Source organism: Stegostoma tigrinum, chromosome 18, assembly GCF_030684315.1.
Source record: "Stegostoma tigrinum isolate sSteTig4 chromosome 18, sSteTig4.hap1, whole genome shotgun sequence".
In the NCBI taxonomy this organism is placed as follows: domain Eukaryota; kingdom Metazoa; phylum Chordata; class Chondrichthyes; order Orectolobiformes; family Stegostomatidae; genus Stegostoma; species Stegostoma tigrinum.
The window spans coordinates 23569624-23590700 of NC_081371.1; the positions used below are offsets into that span (position 1 = coordinate 23569624).

Below are 21077 nucleotides of genomic sequence, written 5' to 3' on the forward strand. Positions count from 1 at the left end.
TTCATCTGCTTTTTGAGAAAGAGAGATATTCCTATATCCTATGCAATTCTTCTCCATAAGCTCAAACCTGGCAGCAGTTCAGAGCGAATTTACTCTGGATTAAATGAAGCTGTACAGTTAAGCCAACTCACAAAAACAGCGTCATGAGGATCTATCTAAATTGTTTGAATTGTAGATAATTGAATGGAATAAAACATTCTCAAAAATTAATCAACATCCCAGTAGAATTCCTTCATATATACAGCCCCTGGTTACGTACAGTTGATCAATTTACAGCCATTATAAAATCATACCATCCCAGGAGCTGTTCCACATATTAAGCAAAGGAACGTTAAACAAATTGTGCATTTATTTAATTGATATCTAAATTTTTGATAAGTGATAAGTTTTGTGTTTAATTCACATTAAGTGGAATCAAGTATTTGAAAGTAATTGGAGTTTCTCTTTATAAAGTATGTTAGTATTTCCCATGAAGAATCCTGTTCGGACTATGCCCTTCCCATTCTGTCCCCCAGTCTCTCTTTTCAGCCTTTTCCTCAATTCTCTCTCAAAACCTTTTTGATTCCTCCTTACTCACCACAGTCAAGTTTTTATTTTATTATCTGTCATTATGGCAATAGCAACAGATCTTTGCTTTGTTTAAGCCTGCAGATTATGTTAAATGCTCATATCCACCTAAGCACATTCATTGGATGTTAATAGCTCTACAGTTTCAAAAATATGACTTACACATATGTTTGTTAAATCCTGAGGCAACATCTCAGATTAGCTTCCACAATTCTGCATGTTGTAATTTTTTTTAACAGATCTTTGTATTGATGATCAGCTGCAATTTTCATATTTCTTAACTTTGAAATTAAAAATTATTTTCACAAAATAAAGGTGAAAACAGGTTCTGATATTTTTTCATCATCATCTTCCAGCCCTATAGTATCAAATTGGATTTATTTTTAAGAATTAAAGACGAAACCTTTTGTTCTTGAAAGCCCATTTCTCCTATTTAAAAATAAATTGAGGTTCCTGCCAAGTGAGGGCTTCCATAAAACCCTATCTACTGCATCTTTACCACCTGCAAGTCAATGACCTCATTGTTCTTTGAAACCATCTTTCACATTCCTCTATTGCTTCCCCTTTCTCATTGCGCATTTAAGCCAAATATCTAGCTGGTTTTCCTCCAGTCATAGCCTTAAATTCCCATGTCCCTCAGGTTTCCCTCCCACTTCCTATGTCTTCTCCAAGTTCACTGTCTCACAAAGACTCTCAATGTTTATCTTAACACTCCCTCTCTGCTTTCATTTCATTCTTTATGGTACAGAAACCCTCGTCTATGCATTGCAATGTCCAAATGCTGCTATTCCAGTGCATTCTTGGCCAGTCTTAGATCTTCCAAATCTCTAAAATGGCTTGAAGGATGAACTAGCCTTTTAATTACCATTAGTGCCAATTTCCAGCTTTTAAGACAATAAATATAAACTCAATTCAGTGTGTGCATCAGAGTGACTAACATTATGTTGAATATCAATGTCTGAAAGCCATGTTGCTCCTTATATTCCCAGGACAGGTTAGAAGGAATTTGCAGAAAAGTTATAGTTGAGATAAGCATATAAAGGGAAGCAATACTGTGGTGCAGCTTGAACTTGAAATTTACCCTGTGTAACAATAAGTTCCCTGATCCAATATATTGTGGAATGAGACTAGAACTGTTTCTGATTTGAATCTTCCATGGAAAAAGCTGATGAAAGCTTAACAGGGAGGTCAAGAAACAATTCAATCAAGGAATTCTTCACAGTTGCAGAGCAGAGGTCTAATGGTAAAAAAAAACAATTTGGAAAAGGGAAAAGAACAGGAAGGGAAATTAGAAACATAGGTTGCAAACCTTACGTTGATAAAATGAATGGGTAGAGGTAGCTGCTGCATTAACTGGACTGTTGGGGGGGCATATAATTTAATGATACAGATAAAATTAATATGTATTTAAGTAAATTGAAAAGGTAACAATGAAGCAGAGTTGTATAATACTGTTTAATGTTTTCAAATTCATATTAATGTAATGCTAGGGTTTCCAGTTTTCTGTTTTTATGGGAGTGTAAATTGAAGCATGCGCTACATGGTGCTAAATTGTTTGGAACTATATACTGGAGTGAAAATTAGCATTTTGACAGGTCATTTGAAGATATTAATCTAATTAAGCAAAATTTGGTGGCTATACAACTTTTCCCAAAAATATGAGGTAAACTGCTTCAGGTAGATTGATATAGCAAATATTTTCGGAGAAGCACCGAATGAATTATGTTATAATTCCTGTAGAGGCTGATACTTTAAAAAGAAATTTGAACTTCCCATTTGTAGCTAACAGGATCACATAACAAGATTCCAAATTTTAAAGATTTCTACTGTGACAAAAAATGAAAAGCACTGTTACTAAATACTGTCTTTGGAGGCAAAAAGCTTTATAGCACAAACATAACATTCCTCCTTTATTTCTTCTAGTACAGCTTAAAATGTCCTTCATGCAATCTTTACACATTCAATTCTCCCATAGTCAATCGAAAGTAATTCTTAGTTTCAACGGGTTTGCTTCTGTTCTTCCCCTTTCTCAGCCTGGGAACTTTTAATCTCAGAAATATCTTCTACAACAAGGCTCTGTCCAATCTGCTTTCCAACTCCACTCCCAGATATTCTTCCTCTAGTAAAAGCGAGGTGAATCTTTCTGACTTGTTGAACTCCTTATGAATTCAGTTCTGGTCTCTTTCTACAATAGATTGGATCAGGAAACTTATCCTCACTCAGGGTAAATTTCAAGTTCAAACTGTGCCACAATATTGCTTCCCTTTATGTGCTTATCTCTCCGTTTTCATGGACATTTTCAAAATACAGATTTTCCTTCATCCTACAGTTGTAGTGACAAACAAAACCAAAAAATTATATCAATAATGTGGTGAATCTCAAGTAATCTGTAAGGAATGCGCTCAAGCTAAATAGTGCACGCTCTTTAAAAGCTTTCTTATTTTTGCATTATGAATTGACCACTTTTTTTCCAATGGTTCACATTAAGTCATTGAGAGATGTTCAAAATGCTTAGATCGCTATTGTGAACAAATTCCTATTCTGTACATTATAAAAATGATATGGAGACATTGAAGTACGTACTAGAATAATACCAAATATAATAGGTGATTAGCCACAGCTTTTTTCTATGGAGGGGAAAGACTGAAGAGTGACCATGTAAAGGTTTATTATGTGAAGGTTTGATATAATGGACATTGGGATATTTTTACTTGCGGAAAAGACCAGAACCTGGTGGCGTAAGTATAAAATAGGTCATAAATCCAGTGGAGAATTCAGGAGAAATGTAATTATTCAGAGTGTGGTTAGACTGTGAGCTCACTACCATGGGGCAGCCAGCGTAGATGCATTTCAGGGGAAGTAGCTAATTATACAAGGGAGAATGCATGAGGGCAGGGATTATGAAACCAGAAATTGAACCTGTGGCTGAAGGTGTTTAAGCACCTTGCTGCTTTGGCAACAAATAATAATATCGCATTTTAGATTGTGAAGGAAGGAAGAAGCCCACTGTGATTTTTACAATACCTCTCACTGGGTTCAAATTATAGCATGAAAAGGTGGATGATTATCTCTCATTCCTCTTCACTAGCTCAGTGATACAGCATTCGTGGCATTGACTATTGTAAATGTTCACTTGAACAATGGAATTAAACTACTTTATTCTGTAACACTGCTCACAGCATTAATGAAGAAAACCTAGGCTTACCTTCCATCTGCTGAACAGCCACCAAAAGCTCAGCATTTCATCTAAACCTCTTGCTCCTTTCCTTGCATTCATAAATTGCATTTACCCTCCTTCCATGTTCCATTTTCTCCAATCTGTAGAAATCCAGTGGTTTCTGATCTTCAAGCTGATTCTTTTTACGTGATATTTTTAAAACTCTTTCCACATAAAATCTCATGTTTCCAATGGTTTTTGTATCCACTTCTGATCAAAGAAAAGTTCTTTTGACAGAATTCTTTGAAGAAATACCTGAAATAAATGGCAATAATTATGAATCACATAAGCAGCTTTTGGTACCTCTTTTGGTTATTATCAGTGGAATGATATTGTGATCCAGCAGTGCCATTGTTATGGGGTGAGTTGATTTAGTGCTGGACAAGTCAGATCCCTGACAGGAAACTGGCTAAATCGAACTTTTTAAATATTTGTTACTGAAATGATTTTTTACCATGAGACATGCATTGTTACAAACTTTGTTTTATAACAATAAAACAACAATTTATTAACAATAAAAATGAAGATAAAAAAGGTAAAAACAACCCTGTATGTTTAACTCAGAATTTTAAATCCAAATCTGCAGTGAACAGTTTTAAAATGAATAGATCTAAATCTCAAAGTTTCATGGCAATGGCTGTATGATTAAAACTGAGAACACGTAAAACCTTTAAACTATTAGCACTGCTGGCTTCATCTGTTTATTAAAAGGGTCATGTTTCTTAACCTGCTCATATCTTTAAGCTTCCTCATATACCTCTATCATATTTAGTCATACAGTCATACAGCACAGACCCTTCAGTCCAACCAATCCATGCCAACCATAATACCAAAACAAACTAGTCTCACCTGCCTGTGCTTGGCCCATATCCTGCCAAACATTTCTTGATTGCATTTATCACCTCATCTTGGTTTTACTCCGTTTGCCTTTTACTAAGATTCCATATTTATCTATTTACTACAAGAGGTATATACTTTGAAAGGTAGCTGGTTCATTCAGTTCTAACTTGCTCTGACCTTTAATATGTAACATATCCAAAAGCTGAGTATAACTATCAGAGGGAATGTTAAGTTGATCTCAGCATCCTGAGATCAGTATCCCATTACTATTGATATCTAGTATTCCTTGCTGAAATAGAATCTCTGTGGTCTTAACCCATAGACTTGACTAAATGCACACCAGGCCACATTCCACATTCTACCATCTCGATCCATAAGACCATCAAAAACTGTGCCCTTAATTGCACCAAATCTAAGTCACGCATCAAACGACATCATGATTTTAAATTTCTTATCCTTTTCAAATCTCTAGTTAGCTTTATTGCTCCTTATCTCTGTAATCTCCTCTGTCCCTATAGCCCTCTGAGGTTTGAAGAATTAATTGATGGGACATGGCACTTATTGGCCATCCCTAGTTGCCCTTGAGAAGGTGGTGATGAGCTGCCTCCTTGAAATGCTGCGGTGCTGGTGCTGCAGGTAGGCACAATACTGTTGCCAAGGGAATTTCAGAATTTTAACCCTGTGGCAATGAAGAAACATTGATCTGTTTCCAGTTCACGATGGCGAGTGGCTTGGAGGGGAACTTATAGATGGTGGCATTCTGAAGTATCTTCTGTACTTCCAGATAGTTGTAACACTAGGTTTGGAAAGTGCTGTCTCAGGACCCTGGATTGGAGTCGAACCTGACACAAAGGAAGATGGCTGTGCTTATTGGAAGTCAATCTTTTCAGCTCCAGGACACACTCTGCAGGAGTTTCTCAAGATAAGCATCCTAGGCCCAGCCAGCTTCAACAGTTGTACTTTTGTTTCTGACCTCTTGGTCACCCTCAATTTGCATTGCTTTCCGTTGATGACCATGCCTTAATCTGCCTGGAGCCTAAGTTCTGGAATCCCTTCCTTATACCTCCTCTTCTCACCTTCCTTCTTTTTAGGTGCTTCTTGCAATCTGCTTCTTTGATCTAACTTTGGCTACCTTCCCTAATATAACCTTGTGTGATTTGGCATCATATTTTGCTTTGTAATATTCCTGTGAAGTGCCTTATGATGTTTTATTATTATAAAGATGTAGTATAAATACAAGGTGTTATTGTCACATCCTGCCCTGTTTTTCTGGCCAAATAGACTGTAAATTCCTGCTGTCTAACCTGGTTCATTAAGATTAAGCTACTTCAGCGAGATATTGAATACTTGCCCGGAGCCTCGTGAATCATATCTCCAAGAACTGCTACCTCAAGGACAGGAGAGTAGAGTTAACAAATGTTGATAAGATTCGATACACTTTTGATACTGTTCACTGAGGAAATGAATTTTATTTAATATGTTAACTGCTGCAAAGATTTTTCTGTGTGTCGGAGATGAGTTAAGAAAGTGGAAGCAAATGCTGCCTGCCCTCAGGAAACAGACTGCCTTTATTTACTGGTGATTTTTGGATCCCTTTTATGTATTGGTAAATGCCTAGATACAGAATAGTAAATTAAAAACCCCATCACAGTGTCCTTAACTACCAGTGTAATAGCTGATATAATCATTGTACACACACTGATGTCATATTTTCCTACAATTTCAGCTCTAACAGTGCTGCATGTGCAGTCTTGCAAAGATCACAGCACCCCCCCCCGAAAAAAATTAGAGCAAGAATTTACAAAATTCTGAGAAGTACATTTCTTGGCTTTCATTCTTCAATTTCTGTGTTATAATTTTAAAACAACATAGATCTAGCTGCTTCAGTTATACTCTTGAGCAGGTTTTGTTTGATATAAGAATGTTTTAGCAATTAAATAATACAGAAGTAAGCAGGAAATAATTTAAACACTTGTTCATATAGAAGTTAAAAATTTTATAGCATATGCATTATCGTGAAGTTAGTACAGTACTTGTCCATTAAAAGGCAGGATGTTTAAATTTATTTGTGAAATGATAGTGGGGGATGAGGGTGTGGTTTCTTTAAAAGATGGCTGCAGGCAACAGCAGATGCACGGTGTTCTTGAAATTGAAACACTGTTTCAAAGGCTATACTGTTAGCAGGCAAAGCAGTATTTTTATCAAGACAACAGGTTTTTGAATTTAGTTAATTAATTAAACCAGGCCATAGATACCAAAGCCCAATTAAAGTTAAATCTGATAGTTTTGACAATCTCAGACCAATCCTATTGTAAGAAATTAATAGATCATCAAAGGTATAAAAGAAGAGGGTGTTTGCAAATCAGTGTGAGAGCAAACTGCTATCTGCTGGGAGAATAGCTCTCAACAGCCATCAGCTCTGAATAAAGAGAATACCACTGGCTCTCAAAGAAATCTCCAAACTCTCAGAGTAAGCACCATCTAAATAAAGGTGCTACAGCACTCTTAGCTAATATTCCTGGCACACGAATTTGTCAGAGGAAGGTGGTCCTCACTGGAGGACAGCAGAGAAGGCAAAGAACATTCCAGAAGACTTTCCTGGCTGTAATTTGGACAGATTAAGTTTTAATTCTTTTTATTAATTTGGTTTATACAAATTGTTACTTGTGTCTGTTGGAACACCATACCATTAGAATTTTGTTTTATTTGGGAATTGTTGGTATTAAGGGGGAATTGTTCAGTTTGTTAGTAGTTCTGTTAATTTGTTAGAGTTAGATAAATAAATTGTTACTTGTTGCATATAAAGTGAGTATCAGGGATTTATTTTGTTTAACCACACCTTTATAACAGATTGGGGCTGGGAGGCACGTTATACCATTTTCACACTTCCATAACAGATTATGAGGTGAACATAGAACATTACAGCACAGTACAGGCCCTTCGGCCCTCGATGTTGTGCCGACCTGTCATACCAATCTGAAGCCCATCTAACCTACACTATTCCATGTACGTCCATATGCTTGTCCAATGACGACTTAAATGTACCTAAAGTTGGCGAATCTACTACCGTTGCAGGCAAAGCGTTCCATTCCCTTACTACTCTCTCAGTAAAGAAACTACCTCTGACATCTGTCCTATATCTTTCACCCCTCAATTTAAAGCTATGCCCCCTCGTGCTCGCCGTCACCATCCTAGGAAAAAGGCTCTCCCTATCCACCCTATCTAACCCTCTGATTATTTTATATGTCTCAATTAAGTCACCTGTCAACCTTCTTCTCTCTAATGAAAACTGCCTCATGTCCCTCAGCCTTTCCTCGTAAGACCTTCCCTCCATACCAGGCAACATCCAAGTAAATCTCCTCTGCACCCTTTCCAAAGCTTCCACATCCTTCTTATAATGCGGTGACCAGAACTGTACACAATACTCCAAGTGCGGCCGCACCAGAGTTTTGTACAGCTGCAGCATAACCTCTTGGTTCCAGAACTCGATCCCTCTATTAATAAAAGCTAAAACACTGTATGCCTTCTTAACAGCCCTGTCAACCTGGGTGGCAACTTTCAAGGATCTGTGTACATGGACACCGAGATCTCTCTGCTCATCGACACTACCAAGAATCTTACCATTAGCCCAGTAGTTTGCCTTCCGGTTACTCCTACCAAAGTGCATCACCTCACACTTGTCTGCATTAAACTCCATTGTGGTTTATACAAATTGGTATGACAGGTCGGCACAACATCAAGGGCCGAGGTGAGGCCAGCTTCCCTGAGTGTTTTGCTTTTAATTATCAGAGAGGTATCACCTCCCCTTTGTAACATTATCCAGGAGTTGAAAAGACTACCTCAGATTGAAAATACGAGTACCAGTGTAATAGGGTTTTTTGATGCATTACCCATTGCTAACCATGTTCATAAGGGTTGGGAAAGAGCAGTCCTCTGATTCTGCCCAGTCCCTAATTGACACCGATTAAAGTGCTCATTAAAAATTTGTTTATGTGAGAATTTTGGGATTTGCACAGAGGAATGGAGGATGCTTACACTGGGACTTACCATTTGGAGGGAGATGGGTATATGCATGGGTGCCAGTCATGGGCACCCCCCAGGAATTAGTTGTACCCCATAAGAGTCAAAAACACAGAGATAGCCACATCCATTGATAGTCAAGTGCCTTTGGCCCACTATATATGACAAAGGGAGTGAGCAGTAACCACACTGGCAAGTGCAGAGGGTTGATGCCTTCCTTATGTTGGGAAGCACAAGACTAGGAGGGTCTAAACCCGAAACATCAGCTTTTGTGCTCCTGAGATGCTGCTTGGCCTGCTGTGTTCATCCAGCTCCACATTTTGTTATCTTGGATCCTCCAGCATCTGCAGTTCCCATTATCACAAGATTAAGGGCAATTGGGTGGTCAGTGTCAGGCAGTAGCTGGCAATTGGGGCACGACTTGTAAATTCCAGTTCCAGTGATGAGGATTGACGGGCATGAAAGGCAGAAAGGGTTTGGCCCAGTATCTGGAAAGAATACATTACTTTTTCCAGGCAATGACGTTTGACAGGTGAAAAGTAACAAGTTATTCTCCTGAAAGCCTGTGGACATGCAGCTTTTTCGGTTAATAGGAGCTTATGTTTTCCTGAGGTGCCAGATACTAAAACCTTTCAAGAGTCGATGGATTTAGTTTAGGGAATACGTGAAGGAGCCCAGGCCTCCTCTAATTCTGAGATCCTATCAGTTTTACCGGGCAGTTCAAAAACCAGGGAAATCTTTGTCAGGATATTTTTGAGGTTAAGATGACTGCCAGAGGTTTTTTTTTTAAGTTTAACCCCAATAAGATGCCGAGAAACCATTTGGTATGTTCAATTAATAATGTAACCATTCAAAAGTGACTACTAGTTAAAGCCCAAGTGATGTTCAAGCAGGCACTACAACTGGACTCAACACCTTTACCACCTGAAGAAGAAGATGAATTTCTTCTGAGAAGCTCCAGGCAAAAAAGGTGGGCTGAGGTCCAGTAGACAATGCCTTTATCCGAGGTTGAGTCAGAGGAACTGGACCCAGTGCAAAATTGTCCCAGGAGTGGCTACAAGAACAGGCCTACATCCCCAGAATGGATGGGGGTCGTGCATTTGGTGGGAGAGAGGGATGTAGTGATTGTAACGAAGTCAATTAGGCAGATCTCAAAGAAGATGAGTTCCTTGATTGGGGCTGTTAACCTGGTCCAATCAGGGAGCCCTGGCTGACAGATAAATATAAACAGGAGTGTCAGAGGTTTTGTTCAGTCTGAGAGCTGCCTCTGAGGAAGCCACAATCGGTATCAAATATAATATTCGTGTAAATAATTTGTGTGAATTTGCAAAAATAACTGAATCTCTCCAGTTCATAATTCAGACAGTACTGGCCAAAATGTGTTTATTAAATTATTTTCTCACTTTTCTGGACTGTTGTAAATATATATCCATCACCATAGTTATGTAAATGGACATCTTGCATAAATCTTATGAGAAATAATGTTCTAACAAACAATATCTATGAATTGACTCACTTTTTGGAATCAGACTGAGAGGTTGTTGCAGTACTACCCCCACCCCCCCACCACCACCAATTATTCTTCTTCTGCAACTTGAGCGATAGTTGTAGAATGACTACTATTGTTCTCAGGCCAACCATGCTTTTTGTATCCCCTTGTGTCCCGTTGGTGGTGTAAAAGAGCTACTTAAATGGCCTCTATTCAGTGGCCATAGGTTCAAGGTCCTCCCATCACCTATCAGCAGCTTCTTTGGTCCTGGGAAATGGCCACTCTAGGTCTACCAAAGGTTCTCATGTGCAACCACAACACATGCTCAAATGTAAATAAGAAATATAGCAAATCGTATTTTATTTGCCATTTTTTATCCACCTGTTTTCAAAATGGTAAGTACAGATTACCATAATTACTGTTTGGGAAAAAAAATTCCATTATGCCAAGACAAAGACTGAATCAATATAGCCAACTGTGACAGCTAGGAGACAGGAAACAGAACAGGTTGATGGAGAGTAGGGAAGAAAAATGATATAAAGCCTAATAGTCTTCATTGTTACATGGCCTGAAGAGACCAGGAAAGGAAATACAGTGGGAAATAAACAGAAAGTATTGTACCTTCAAAAGTACATATTTCCATGACATGGTATTAATCCAGTGGCACCAGCTGAAATTGTTCCTCCCAATATGAAATTCCCCATAATAGCTAGGATTTTCCATTATCATAGCCACTTTTAGAACAAAGTGCTTGTCCTTTTACTTTGATATCAAAGAGTAAATGAGTCACAGATTTAATAGATAAAACATTTACCCAAAAACTGGGACCAGTGTCAACAATCATTTGTGTCTCCACCCTATTAGGTTATGCAGTCAAGTTAATATATTTTTCTCTTATTTGGAATTCAAGGCACCCAGTAGTTCTCAGTGGATCTGAATTTCTGATAAACAAAATGTGCCATTGTTACACTAATTGTTTTTAGAAACTTTCTCTTTTTCTCTTTCTAATTTCACTCACAATCCAATTATTGCCTTGACTCCCTCCCCGAAAAAAAGGCATTAGTCTCGCGTATAGAGACTGCGCAGTGAAGCCACACTGCTATTAGACAGGAAGGTTTGAGACTTTAATTCTGCACTGGTGAATGAATAACTCTATGTTCCAAGTAAGGATGTTGTGCAGTTGAGAGGAATGCGCAAGTGGTGCTGTTCTTTTGCACTAGCTGCTGGATTAGATTGCAGGTTTAGATAGTGCTGTTGGAGAAACCTTAGTGAGTTATGACGGTGCATATACTGCTGCCTCAATGCATGACGATTTTTGAATGTTGAGATTCAGGCAAATGGAAAATATTCTATCACCGTCCCATCCATACCGAGTAAATGGTGGTCAAATTTTAGGAAGTTAGAAGCTGGTTCAGTTAGGCTTCTGGTCAATGGTTACCCCAAGAGTGTTGATAGCGGGGAATTCAGTGATGGTAGTATTGTAATTTTCACTGCTGCTTTTAGGTCAACCTCCCTTCAAACATCAAAACAAAGTGTTGGAGAAACTCAGCAGGGCTGGCAGCATCAGTGGACAGAAAAATAAAAGAGTACAAAAGTCTTGAAACATTGGGCCAAATCTTATGACTTTTTAGTATAAGTGTCAGGCTCATCAGCAAAGTCTAACGAAATTTCTCACTGTATCTTAGCAAACTGAACAATTAATGACCTGCCAAACCTCTTTGGCACCCTTTTCACAATATTCTGGACCTATCTTACAAAGCGCCATTCCCGGGAAAAACTAGCTACTGCCGGGATACCCCTCAATTGACTGGCATTGTGGGCACCTATGCCATCTTTAAAAGACCACTGCACCTGACCATGCAGTTTTGGTGTGGAGCTGTCCTGCACAGTTCCTGACATTTACCACAGGCACAGCAACAATGGGAAAATTGGCACCACACTTTGCAGACAGAGATCTAGATGTCCTACTGAACAAAGTGGTGCAGATATGAGACGTCCTGTTTCCCCTGTGATATGCAACATCTTCCCTCACTCGCTCTCACCCACTCCAGCTCCTGACAGCACCAAATCTGCATGTGCTCAGTGCTGCCAACTCACTCGCTCACTCAGGTCACCCCAGCTCCACCTCCACCTTTCATTTCAGGAGTAAAACAGGGCAGAAAGTGTCAGTACTGATGGGCTGTCTCATTCAGCTCCTTACCTGTTGCGTGACGAGGATCCTGACTCTGACTGCCTGAGCAGCTGATCTTCTGTGTCCAAGACTCTGGACTGGTATCGGGCTGCCCTTGACTTCCTCTGGCAGGACCCCCTGAGTAAAGGCTAGCTCCCTGTTATGAAACAGCCCTGAGATGCAGCCTGGTCCAGACCATGAGATGGGTGGGGTCCCAGAACACTCAATATCGTTGCTGCAGCGTTACTATGATAATTGTTGTTGAGCTCTGAAATGCTGAAGTATCCTATAAGTGAATCAGGGATGTGCCAAAAGGGTGTTTAGAGGCTGGCATGTGTGGAGTGTGACTGTCCATGGATGTGGAGTGTGTGTTTCGGTGCCCATGGAGCATGCTCATGTTGCCTGGTGTCCAGCATGGAGGTCCTTTGGATCAGGGTGAACTGAAGTTGCCAGGTTACCTGCTCTGACGTTCATGTTGAGAATTCCCGGGGTCTAGCTTGTTCAGAGCGAATGGTAGGAAAGGAAGCTACATATTAATGAGGCAAGAACAAGTAATAATCCCCATTAATCCTCACCAGACTTCTCGTACAGTTCTGCCAGATTTCTTGCCATTGCCCACATTGTTCAGGTTCCTACACATTTCCACCCATTAATTCTGATTGGTTCTGCAAAGATTCAACCAGACCAGCAATTTTACCAGTACATCGTGTTTTCATTTCGGATCTGCAGTATTTTCTTTTTATTTTAAAAAACACAGTGGTTTTATAGGAGAACAGGAAATGGAAGTTGTTTCTCTCTTCTGTGAGCTTTCCTTACACCAAAAAGCTTGCTCTTAATATGCAAGTGACCTTGTAAAGAGCTAATGGGAAGCAATAAATATGAGGGAAGTGGGACTCATTAGATTTTTGCTGTGTCCCTCTTGGGACTCCCCTCCCACTCCCAATAAGAGAAACTATCCTCCCACTCTGTCAGAAGAAAACAGACCTTGATGATATTTAGCAGTAATGAGTATGTCATGTTCACCCCTGTGCTCCAACATACACTACTGCCATTTAATCATACTCACTATGCCTTTTCTGTTGCAGCCTAACACATTATTGGACCATATTTTGTCAATTCCTGAATGCTTTTGACCATTTTGGCTACCTTCAGTATTCTTCGGTATCTCTGCATCTGTAATGTACTTCTCATGTCCTGCGTTAGCCTTTGCCTTTCATTTTAGAGTCACCTAGGCTTCCCTGTTAATAGAGATAATGGGAACTGCAGATGCTGGAGATTCCAAGATAATAAAATGTGAGGCTGGATGAACACAGCAGGCCAAGCAGCATCTCAGGAGCATATTCCCTGTTAATAGTTGGCTTGCTATATTATTCCATTTCTAAAACACAAGCCTTTGGAAAATTCCCACACTAGAAGAGATAACGTTTGAAAAATCCTCATTGTCCATTTCAAGGAATGACGGTCCAGGTCAGTAAACTACTCCATCTGCCAATAACCCACTAAGTGGGATGCCGCAGTCCATTAGCAAAGCTACAACCAAACTGCTCATTTTGTTTCAAAAGGCTGCTGGGGATTTTTTGGAACGTTGTTACGAATAATGTTGTGCTTTTCTTTTAACAGCCTTGCTGCTGGAATTATAGCAGGCATTCTGACACAACAAGAGACCCACACCTGCATCAGGATGGGCTTACTGGCTGCCAGCTACTCACTCAAGTCACAGGAAGCCATCTCCACATCAATCAGCACAGATAGTGTGAACCCACGGCAGGTCATTGACAGAGTATGGCAGCAACCAATATACCATTACGAGAACAAAGCATCCACCAACAAGGAACAATAATTTCCCAAAGACTTGACGTGCTAATTTTGGGATTGATTAAAAATAGCAGGATATTAAATTTGTCCAGAATTGGAACAATATTTCACATTACAGTTCTGAAAAATGACGTAATATGGAGGAAACGGTTGACAGTTGAACTGAAATTAGGATTAAAGTTTTGCAAAGTTAGCTCAAAGAATCTCCACTAAATTATAATTCTAATCACACCATTAAACTGCCTAGAGTTTTAACAGTAACTGATCATGCATTACTAACTATGTCAGCATCAGGAATGGAGGAGTGCCCAGGAGGGAATACTGTTCTACTGCTCTCAGTGATTGAGGCCAAAGTACGTTGGGAGTTACATTCAACCTGGGCAGTATGGAGACAATCATTTTTTTAATAAAAAAAGTCATTTGATTTTTGTCCTCTTTGAACCAATAGGTTGAAAATTGAACTGGAGTTGTCAGTTTACACCAAATTCTGGTCATAACTAAGAGATAATGGGAACTGCAGATGCTGGAGAATTCCAAGATAATAAAATATGAGGCTGGATGAACACAGCAGGCCAAGCAGCATCTCAGGAGCACAAAAGCTGACGTTTCGGGCCTGGACCCTTCATCAGAGCCCAGAGGGAGGAGGGTAACTTCTTCAAGTTAGGCATCCCTGGAAGAGGCTTCGCAGTGAGGTTAAAATAGTATCAGAGATAATGGGAACTGCAGATGCTGCAGAATTCCAAGATAATAAAATGTGAGGCTGGATGAACACAGCAGGCCAAGCAGCAGAGGCCTCTGATGAAGGGTCCAGGCCTGAAACGTCAGCTTTTGTGCTCCTGAGATGCTGCTTGGCCTGCTGTGTTCATCCAGCCTCACATTTTATTATCTGGTCATAACTAAGTTGAACAAATTCAATTTTGAAACAGAGTAATGTCCAGAAGTTTCCTTTCCCAGTCTTGAAACCCTTAATATTAATGAACACAAATTTATTTCAAGACACAGTGTAACTAATTTACTTGACTTCACTTGAATTTTTTTAGTTATTAACGAAGAGCATTACCATAATTAACAGATGGAAAAGGTTACAGCCCACCAGTGAGATACAGTAAATAATATTGTGCATGAGACTTAGTAAATAACCCAACAATTCAGTATCTCTTTGACATTGCTGCATAGTGGATGGCATCATTTTCGTGGAGTATTATGTTCAATAGTATTATGCTGACTCTGTGTTGAGTAGGTTTCATTTGTAGATTTAGATGATAGTTACATTCTTTAACTTTCCATCAGTTCAGAGTTTACATCATTCAACCCTGTCCATTCTTTGACCAATGCATACTATTGAAGTCCATCCAATTTATTCAGAGTCCAGCACCTAAATGTATGCAATCTTAACATATTCTTTAAAAAAATGACTAAATCTTCGTCTTCTTTAAAACTTTGTGGATCAATGATAATGTTATTATTTACAATATTTTAGATATACATGAAACATTTCTATATCACTTGCCCAACTAATTACCATGCCCTTTGATTTTGAAGCTCTGCTGTTCACCTAATTTTAACTCAGGTTAATGAGTTCAGCCTGGGCAACTAAGTTCACACTCACTTAGCCTGCCAGTACAGGGTCAAAGAGTCTGTGGCTTCAGACATTAGTTGATCACAAAATCCTAATCTAGCTCCACTCCACTCTCATCCAGCTGGGTGGCACTGCACGTGCCCTGTTTTAATCATATCCAAGATAGGCACAGAATTGTCAATGACATAACTGAGGCTTGCACCAATAATTGTGCCCCACTATTCCATAACCCATCAAAAATGTTAAGAATCGTTGTGAGACCACCAAGTCTGACTGATTGCTACTAAGGACAAACAGTTCACACCAGTTATTGTCAGAAACAGTTAAAATAACTAATTGTAATGCTTAATTTTAACAAGAGGAGAGAAAAGAATGCAATTATAATCTATAACAATGCACCTTAAACAATATTCTCTCAAAACCCCAAACACAGAAGCATGATTAAGAGAGACAAAAAATTAGTGGTTTGACATATATATGATGGGTTGGAAAAGAGTATAGAATCCCTACAGTGTGGAAACAGGCCCTTTGGCCCAACTAGTCCACACCAAACCTCAGAACATCCCACCCAGACCCACCCCTGAACACTACAGGCAATTTAGCATGGCCAATCCACCTAGCGTGCACACCTTTGGACTGTGGGAGGAAGTTGGAGCACCCAGAGGAAACCCACACAGACACAGGGAGAATGTACAAACTCCACACAGACAGTTGCCTGAGGGTGGAATAGAACCCAGCTCCCTGGTGCTGTGAGGCTGCAGTGCTAACTACCAAGCCACAATGCCACCCCTATAGACAGACTAAACAGAATTCTGAAGATCAAAAGTCCAGGCTACAAGGTGAAAAGCTATTTTCTTACAATCCTTTTGAATTTAACAAAAATGACATGCTGTTATCTGTAAAGTGATTGTCTTTCTTTGAATTTATGATTGATCTGAAGGCAGCAAAGACTCAAAATGTATAGAAAGTGTGATATTTAATTGTCCATTGCTCTAACTGACAAAACTGGCTTGGTCCTCCTGAAAGAGTCAGACGTGACAATGCCCCACCAAGTTAGAAAGCTATCCCACAGACTAGCATTGTCAGGTGTGATTCCGTGAGAATGACTATGTCCCAAATGCTGGTATCACTATTTCTGGACATGTCCTGTCCCACTGATGGGACAGGCCCGATAGGCCACACAATCGTATACATTTGAGAGAAAATTGCTGTGGAAATCCTCAACATTGCTTTTGAGCTCAAAAGCAAACATGCTATTTATCCCCTGTCACCCCAGGACCCTACGTCCAGCTGATAAACCCAATTCTCCTCCACTTTGGCAGAATGCAATGACCAGTAAGAGCACAGGATATTCCGTAGATGGAGTCTTCAATCTCCAACATCTAAAGTGGCTCGGTATCACAACTACTAAGTTGGCCAAGTCCTTAAGGACATAGCTCCATCTCTGACAGCAGTGGTAGGAGTGACCACCACGCAGTCCTAGTAAAGTTGAAGTCCTGTCTTCACATTCAAGAAGCCCTCCATTGTGCTGTGCGGTATTACCACTTTGCCAACTGGGATAAACTTTGAACAGATCTAGAAGCTTAAGATAGGATTTTATGAGATGCTGTGAGCCATCAGCTGCAGAATTATATGTAACTACTACCTATAATCTCTTGGCCCAAAATACATACCACTTAACCATGACCATCAAAGTGAAAGATCATCCCTAGTTCAATGAAGAACAGGGTGGCGGTTGGAAGCTGCCAGGGACAGCCTTGGCCAATCTAAAAATGAGGTCTCAACTTGGTGAAGCTGCTTGAAGCCACAGGACTGCTTCTGTACCAAGCAACATACGATAGACATGTGATCCCACAACCAACAGCTCCATTCTAAGCTCTGCAATCCTGCCACAACAAGTCATGAATTGTGGTGAACAATTAACTCAGTGGAGAAGGATGCTCCACAAATGTCTCCATTCTGAATAAGAGGGGAGTCTGTTGTATTAGTACAAAACAGGTTGTGTGCATTTGCATCCATCTTCAGCCAGAGGAAACACCAAATGGATGATACACCCCAATCCCCAGCAGCACAGATGTTTGTCTTCAACCAATTCAGACCATTTCATGTGATAATCAAGAAATTATTGTAGGCATTGAGTACTGCAAAGGCCAAGGGACCTAACAACATTCCACCAATGGTCCTGAAAACTGGTGTTCCGGAACTTTCCATGCCCCCAGCCATTCCAGAACTGGCACTTACCAGCAATATGAAAGATTGCACAGGAACATCCAGTGTCAAGCTCAATAGGACGACTTCAGAGCATTCCCAAAAAATAATCAATCATTCTGGACTCAAAATGTGAACTCTGTTTCTCTGTCCACAGACACTGCCTGAACTATTCAATTTCTTGAGCATTTTCTGTGTTTTGTTTCAGATGACCAGCATCCCTAGTATTTTGCTTTTCGTCAATTTGATTATAACTGTGTGACTATGTTACATTTTCCTGATGCGTAGCCACATACACTGATTTTTTTTTGTTAAATAAACCTAGAGAAGAATTTCCTGCTATGTTTAACATAATTTCAACATGTAATTGAGCATGTAGATTAAAGAACAGGAGAATGAGACATAAGCCATTTACACCAACAACCCAACTCCCCAAATCTGACCCACAGTTTACTAGCAACAACATATATTAAAGAGCCAGCAGTCTAACTGATGTGAGGTTTGTTTCTTTAACAAGCTTTAAAATCAATCAATGTGGATATGTCATGATACACCTCCAGAGCAGGTGGGAGGCTACCACCATGTGACAAGACCCCAGTTTACAGTCTTTGTACTCACAGTAATGAAGACTGATCATTACAGGGTGCAGTAATTGTCAAAATCAGCTGAAACAATGTCAAAACTCAATAGTGTAGCATTGCTGGAAATGCAAGCTCCACTATTCCTGAAGTTTTCAGATTCAATCAAATATCCTCAGTCTACATCACTAACAAATCCAAGTTAATAGATTTTAAATTGAGATTTAGTGAATGTTGTCATTTATACCTTGCTGAATTCGGGATGCTCCAAGTCCTATGTCACTGGCGTCACACTGCAGTTGACATCATCAGTTACATTGTAGTATGTCAGCTGTGGTATAGCTGTCACTGCTTGATTTTAGTGAATGCTGCTTGTTATTCTGTGCCCCCATACTACTGCACATCCTTGGCCACGAGCTGACAACAAATTAAGCAAAAATTTTACCAATTAGTTGACGAATCCAGCAAATTGTTGCATTGCTTTCATCTTTTTGGTCAAAAAGATAGGTTTTAAGGAGTCTCTTAAAAGAAGAAAGTGAGGTAGAGTACTGGGGAGACGTACAGAGGGTATTCCAGAGTCTAGCGAGAAGACAACTTAAGGTACCACCACCAATGGCAGAATTTGAGGGCACTAAAGAGGCCAGAATTTGAGGTGTCCAAATATCGCAGCAGATTGGTGGCTGGAGGAGATCACAAAGATGGGACAGAGTTGAGGCTATGAAGGAATTCTAAAACAAAACACACAGAAAAATTGTATCTTTTAAAAAATAATCATTTTAAGATGCTTTTTAACCAAGAACCAATGTAGATCAACAAAGGATGACGGGGGGCAATTGTTAGTGAGTGTTTCAATAGAGGAGGCAGATTTTTGGATGGTCTCAAGATGACAGAAAGTAGAACATGGGAGACCAGCTAAAAATATATCAGAACTGTTCAGTCCAGAAGTAAGAAAGTGAGGGTTTGGAAGCAGATGAACTGAGCTGGGGAGAAGTTGGATAACATGACACAGATGGGAATAAGTAATCTTACTGATGCCACAGATGAGGTTACAAACTGAGCTTGGGTTAAATATGGCATCAAGATTGAAAACAGACTGGTGTGGGTGGGGTGTCTGAAAACAATGGTTTCGGCCTTATTTATTGGGAGGGCACTTTGGATGTCAGATAAGCAGTTGTATAGTTTCGCGAAGTGGAGGAGTCAAGAAAGGTGATGGTCAGGTAGAATCGGGAATCATCAGTATACCTGGAAAAACAAATTTTGAAATGATATCATCAAGGGGCAGCATAAAGATGAAAGACAGAAAACACATTTGAATTGTATAACTAATCAAAACAAAAACAGTTTTCTCTGTTCTCTTCTGGTACGCTTATGATTCTTCCTTCATCAACTTTGTAAATACAATGGCATAAAAAAAGTGTTTTTGTTATCTTTATTCCCAATGAAAAACCTACTTCATTCCTGAGATAATAGGAACTGCAGATGCTGGAGAATTCAAGATAACAAGGTGTGGTGCTGGATGAACACAGCAGGCCAAGCAGCATCAGAGGAGCGGGAAAGCTGCTGTTTCGGGCCTAGACCCTTCATCAGAAATGGGGGAGGGGAAGGGGGTTCTGAAATAAATAGGGAAAGAGGGGAAGGCGGATTGAAGATGGATAGAGGAGAAGATAGGTGGAGAGACAGACAAGTCAAAGAGGTGGGGATGGAGCCAGTAAAGCTTTGTGTAGGTGGGGAGGTAGGGAGAGGCTAGGTCAGTCGAGGGAGGACGGATAGGGTCAGGGGCAGGCAGGATGAGGTTAGTAGGTAGGAAATGGGGGTGCGGTTTGAGGTGGGAGGAGGGGATAGGTGAGAGGAAGAACAGGTTAGGGAGGTGGGGACAAGCTGGGCTGGTTTTGGGATGCGGTTGGGGGAGGGGAGATTTTGAAGCTTGTGAAATCCACATTGATACCATTGGGCTGCAGGGTTCCCAAGCGGAACATCAGTTGCTGTTCCTGCAACCTTCGGGTGGCATCGTTGTGGCACTGCAGGAGGCCCAGGATGGACATGCCATCTGAGGAGTGGGAGGGGGAGTTGAAATGGTTCGCGACCAGGAGGTGTAGTTGTTCATTGCGAACTAGGTGTATGTGTTCTGCAAAGCGATCCCTAAGCCCCCGCTTGGTTTCCCCAATGTAGAGGAGGCCATACGGGTACAGCGGATGCAGTATACCACATTAGGAAATGTGCAGGTGAACATCTGCTTGATGTGAAAAGTCTTCTTGAGGCCTGGGATGGGGATGAGGGAGGAGGTGTAGCACTTCCTGCGGTTGCAGGGAAAGTGCCGGGTGTGGTGGGGCTGAAGGGAAGTGTAGAGCGGACAAGGGAATCACGGAGAGAGTGGTCCCTCCGGCAAGCAGACAAGGGTGGGGAGGGAAAAGTGTCTTTGGTGGTGGGGTCGGATTGCAGATAGTGGAAGTGTGGGAGGATGAAGTGTTGGATCCGGAGGTTGGTGGGTTGTTATGTGAGGACGAGGTTTCTTTGGTGTTGCGATAGGGTTAGGATTAGCGTTAGGGTTATTGTTGGTCCCATCTGTTGGGTTGGATTTGTCATTAATCTCAAGT

General features: G+C 40.4%; 1 protein-coding gene across 1 annotated transcript in view; it reads left to right on the forward strand.

The window, feature by feature from the left end:
• The window catches only part of zgc:136858 (uncharacterized protein LOC678543 homolog), an 88460-nt gene extending 73835 nt beyond the window's left edge, over window positions 1-14625 (forward strand). The window contains 2 exon segments of the mRNA XM_059652239.1: window positions 13924-14119; window positions 14121-14625. Of these exon segments, the coding sequence (XP_059508222.1) occupies window positions 13924-14119; window positions 14121-14159 (235 nt within the window). The 3' untranslated portion in view covers window positions 14160-14625.
• The last annotated feature ends 6452 nt before the right edge of the window (window positions 14626-21077 follow it).